This window comes from Bison bison, unplaced genomic scaffold (assembly GCF_000754665.1).
Source record: "Bison bison bison isolate TAMUID 2011002044 unplaced genomic scaffold, Bison_UMD1.0 scf7180017864487, whole genome shotgun sequence".
Lineage (NCBI taxonomy): Eukaryota > Metazoa > Chordata > Mammalia > Artiodactyla > Bovidae > Bison > Bison bison.
Window position 1 is genome coordinate 7,577,186 of NW_011495047.1, and position 4,164 is coordinate 7,581,349.

Below are 4,164 nucleotides of genomic sequence, written 5' to 3' on the forward strand. Positions count from 1 at the left end.
CTCCTCCTTGTCGGGATCTGGGCGGGGACATTCTCCTCCCAACTCAAGTCCACAGCAGTCAAATACATCCAGTGAAGACACCAATAACATTAGCAATGTTAATTTTTTAAAAAGAATATATATATATATATATAAATGTATGTATGTGGGTGGGTGTGTCTACAGGAATCCCAGAAATAAAACTCTCTAATCTTCCGGGCTCGGTGATTTAGCAGCAAGAGAAATAAAATGGCAATCCAATTCCAAGAGGAACCGTGCTGGGTCACCCGCCCATGAATGCTTCTGCCGGAGCCTCACGCTCCGGACCCAAAGTGCTCTGCGCACAGCCTCCTCTTCCTTCATGTCAGGTTTCTGGATTCAGGATTGTTCTGTCGATGGTGGTGGTGGTGGTGGTGGTGTGGTGGTGGTGGCGGCGGCTATGGGTAGTTCTGTGTCAGTCTTTCCTGGTGAGACGTCTGGTTCCCGAAACCCTGAGGGAGGCTCCTTCCTCCAGCCCGGCTCACCGCCTCGGCTTGTCACATCTGCGGGGACAGGGGAGACAAAGGCTGGGGGTCAGGGCCAGGGGAGGGGCTCTGGTGGGGAGGCTGCAGCCCCCCCTTTCTGCAGCCTGAGGCGGCGGTGGAGAAGAAGAGAAAGCACAGTCCTAGCCTCCGGGAGCCCCTGGCCAAGGGCCCCCTCCACCACCGCCTGAGCAGGAGCTAAGCCCGGGGCTCCCAGGCTGCCCTCTGGACTCTACAGCCCAGCTGCGACAAGACAAAGACAGGATGACATCTCATCACAAGCAACAAATGAACACGTCCCCGAGAACGGTCCCTGCTTGACATTTAAGAGCTGACGGGTGAGCAAAGTTGGACCGAGTTAATCAGCAAAGCATCCCTGCCGGAGATGTTTCAGGGCGGTCCCTATGGGGCTGGTTTGGGGGAGCGAGTGGGGGAGAGTGAAGGATGGGCCTGTGCAGAGGCCAAGCAGGCCAGCGGGCTGGGCAAGGGAGGCTCCTGAGGGACGGGGACCCGGCAGGGCTTGGGAACCCAGGGAAGGTGAGGGACACACCTCCCCTCTCTGTCTGTGCCTCTGCATCAGGCCCCGGGCACCAGACTGCCTTTCCTTTTCAATGTGCTATTTAACGTAGGGTGGGGGAAGCAAAGGGGACTCCTGGAATTCTCCCATCATGCGTCAGGCCTGGGGCAGCTCACCTTTTACCCTCCCCATGTGAGGAAGGACCAGAGCAGACCTTCCCTTCTGAGAACCTAGAAATGGGTATCTAAGCTTCTAATCTGAGGATGGACATTCCCCCATACAGCCAGATCAGAGGAGGGGTTCAGGTAACTTCACTTGGCCCCCAGGTCACTGTAGACATCCCCCAGTCGATCTCTCCAGAATCATTACCATGGTAACCCTAAGACAGCGAGTCCCTTATCTTCTCTGAGGCCCCTGGGAGATGCAGAGACCCCCTCATCTAGCCCCGGGGTAAGTCAGAGCCCCCACCCCTCCAGCAGAGTGTACATTTTGGTCTTCACATACTGCCAAGACAGACAGAACCCACAGCAACGCCCCGCGGCCTGGTCCCAGCCTCCCCTGACACTCACAAGCCACAGGAACATGGGGGATGGGGGAGACAGCCACATTCGAAGGACCTTGTTAATTAATGAGGCATCTGGACTAGCTAGAGGGGGCGGTCGGGGTTGGGGGGTGGCCCTGGCCCTGCCTGGGAATCCCCATAAAAGCCTCTCATCCCAGGGTGAAACTTGTGCTGGCCCAGAGGGCTCCCTGCCTTTGAGCACAGGCCAGACGGTCGAAACGCCATCAAAGGCATCAAAAGACTGCCAGCCACCAGTCACGGGCTCCTGTTCCTGTCCTCACCCCTGAAATCGCTCATGTACTCGCTCACCGCCTGACACTTCCCTGGCCCCCGGTGTGCACAAGGGACAGAAGAACAGACAGCTGGGGGTCACACAGATGAATAAAATCCAGGCGTGAGGGACTCACAATCCAGTGTCAGGAGGATGGGTGTGGCTCCTTCCATCCACCCATCCTGAGGAAATAACAGGTGGGCTGTTCTGGTTGCTGCCATGATGACCCGAGTATTGCAGTATCAGTTGTGCCCTGATGGTAATCTCCTCTCTGCCCTAAACCAACAGCCAGGGCCCATGCGCTCCAGGCCCCCAGTCTGAGGATGCACTCAACCCCTGTCCCCATGGAGAGACACTGAGGGGATGAGAAACCCAGCGGTGCAGACCTCAGAGGCCGTGCCAAAGTCCCCCAGCTGTCTGCACTTTGTAGAGGCAGCATGTCCCCCATGCCCGGACGGGCCCTCCCTATTAGTAGCAAAGGCAGTCATCATAACATCAGGACCAACCGCCACCGGGAGCAGGACCACAGGACACAACACTCAGCTTGCGTCCACACCACCACAGGAAGCCACGCAGGCCTGCCCACTCAGGCAACCAGGGCAAGCTCTGAATGGGCCCCGCCAGGCTGGCCAGCGCCTGCCGCCCAGCACAGGGGCCCCCCACGAGCAGAGAAGGCGGCAGTCACCAGGCAGGCAGCTAGAAGCAGAGCAAGCAGCTGGCAACTCTCAAGTGCGCGCTCGCTCACTCTCTCTCTCTCTCTTTCTCTCTCTCTCTCTCCCCATCTCTGAGCAAAGCCCCTCTCTGACTTGCTCGCCCTCTGGGAACCAACCTGCAAGTACGTTCGTTTAACTCAAGCTGCCTCGCCTTGCAACGCGAGTCTGTGTTTTTGCAGGAACATTTACACGTCTGCGGATCTTGTACAAACAAATGCTTTCTCCGCTCTGAGCAAGGCCCACAGGGACTGCAAAAGGCAAAAGGAAAGACATCTAAGCTAGAGCGTCAGCAGAGAGAGAGAAAAAATCCGTGCAACACCCCCACCACGCCCGCAGCTGCACCCCACCCGGCTTGCGGGCCCCCGCGCCCGTCCACACCCTGGAAGGCTCCGATGCCACAGCGGAAGACAAGAGAGAGCGGCGGAAAAAGAGGCAGCAATAACTAGAAGCCGGCCCGCAGGAAGCGGCGATGTGGCCGGGCAGAGTGCGAGGAGCGGGCTGGGCTATCCCACGGGCACAAGTGCAAGTCTCAGGCCACGGGGCCCAACGGCTACCACCCCTGAGAAAGCACACCTTGACTCTCCGACCTGCTGGGGATGCCCATTGGGGCCAACTTCTCCCTGTGTGAGGGCTCACGCCCCAGCCCCCCGACCAAAGGGCTGAGGCAGGGAGTGATGGCAGGCTAGGGCCAGAGGCAGGGTCCACGGGCCAGGCCACTGGTGGCCAGAGGGCCCCCACCACCTCAAACCCAGAGGAAGAGGCCACCCTGGGGGAAGGCTTCTGGGAGTGCTATAGGTTGGGCTGGAATACGGGGCTCCCCTCTGGAGGCCCCAAGTCCGCAAGGAGGGCCACAGGGGTGTTTGACCCCAGGTCCTCCTTCAGCCAACAACAAGCTGCCTCCTGTCATCTGCGCCCCTTCCTCACACCACATCTGTCCTCCCTACCCCACCCCCCAGCTTCCAGAGAAGTGCGGAAGCCTAGAGCGGTGGAAACCAGTTGGGTGAGCAGGCATCCGTGCCTGGCACCCGTGCCAACATGGGCCCGCCACCAATGCCCAGTGGGTGAGGGAAAAGGCGGTGCCCCAGCCAAGCCAGAGACCCCCTCCCTGAACCCTGCAGGCCCACTCTGCCCACCCTCCCACCTCCAACCTTGGACGGTAATGCCACCACCATGTCTACCCCCTCGGTGCCAATTAGTGGAGTGAGAGTGAGAGAGAGACACTGGGAGGAGGGAGGCTGGGAGCCAGAGAAGGGGACGGGGGAGGGGGGAGGAGGGCGGAGCTCTGGGGGCCTGCAGGTAGGAGTTTGATTGGGGGCCAGGAAGGCTCCGGTGGGGGGAATGAGACGGCAGCGGCACCACGTACGCGCTCCAGGATTTATACCGGGATTTCTTGCGCTTTCTTTTTTGCCCTTTGCCCTTTCCTCGAACTGATTTTCTGGAAAATAAAAAAACAGAGACAGACAGAGAGAAAGCGAGGGGGAAGGGGAGAGGAAAGGAAGCAGTGAGGGGCGCAGGATGCAGGACACACACCGGGGCACACGGGAGAGCTTGCACACGGGCACACAGGCGGGACGGGGACGGGGTGGCGGGCACTTTGAAGG

At 59.4% G+C, this 4,164-nt stretch overlaps 1 protein-coding gene across 7 annotated transcripts in view; it reads right to left on the reverse strand.

The window, feature by feature from the left end:
* The window catches only part of VEGFA (vascular endothelial growth factor A), a 14,159-nt gene continuing 9,995 nt past the window's right edge, over positions 1-4,164 (reverse strand). For 4 of the 7 annotated variants that reach the window (XM_010863105.1, XM_010863109.1, XM_010863108.1 and 1 more), the window contains exons 6-8: positions 3,927-3,998; positions 2,680-2,811; positions 1-521 (exon numbers count right to left, since the gene is read on the reverse strand). In XM_010863105.1, the coding sequence (XP_010861407.1) occupies positions 500-521; positions 2,680-2,811; positions 3,927-3,998 (226 nt within the window). In that variant the 3' untranslated portion in view covers positions 1-499. The remainder of the gene's footprint in view (positions 522-2,679; positions 2,812-3,926; positions 3,999-4,164) is intronic. The other 3 variants (XM_010863106.1, XM_010863107.1, XM_010863112.1) reach the window with 3 other exon arrangements.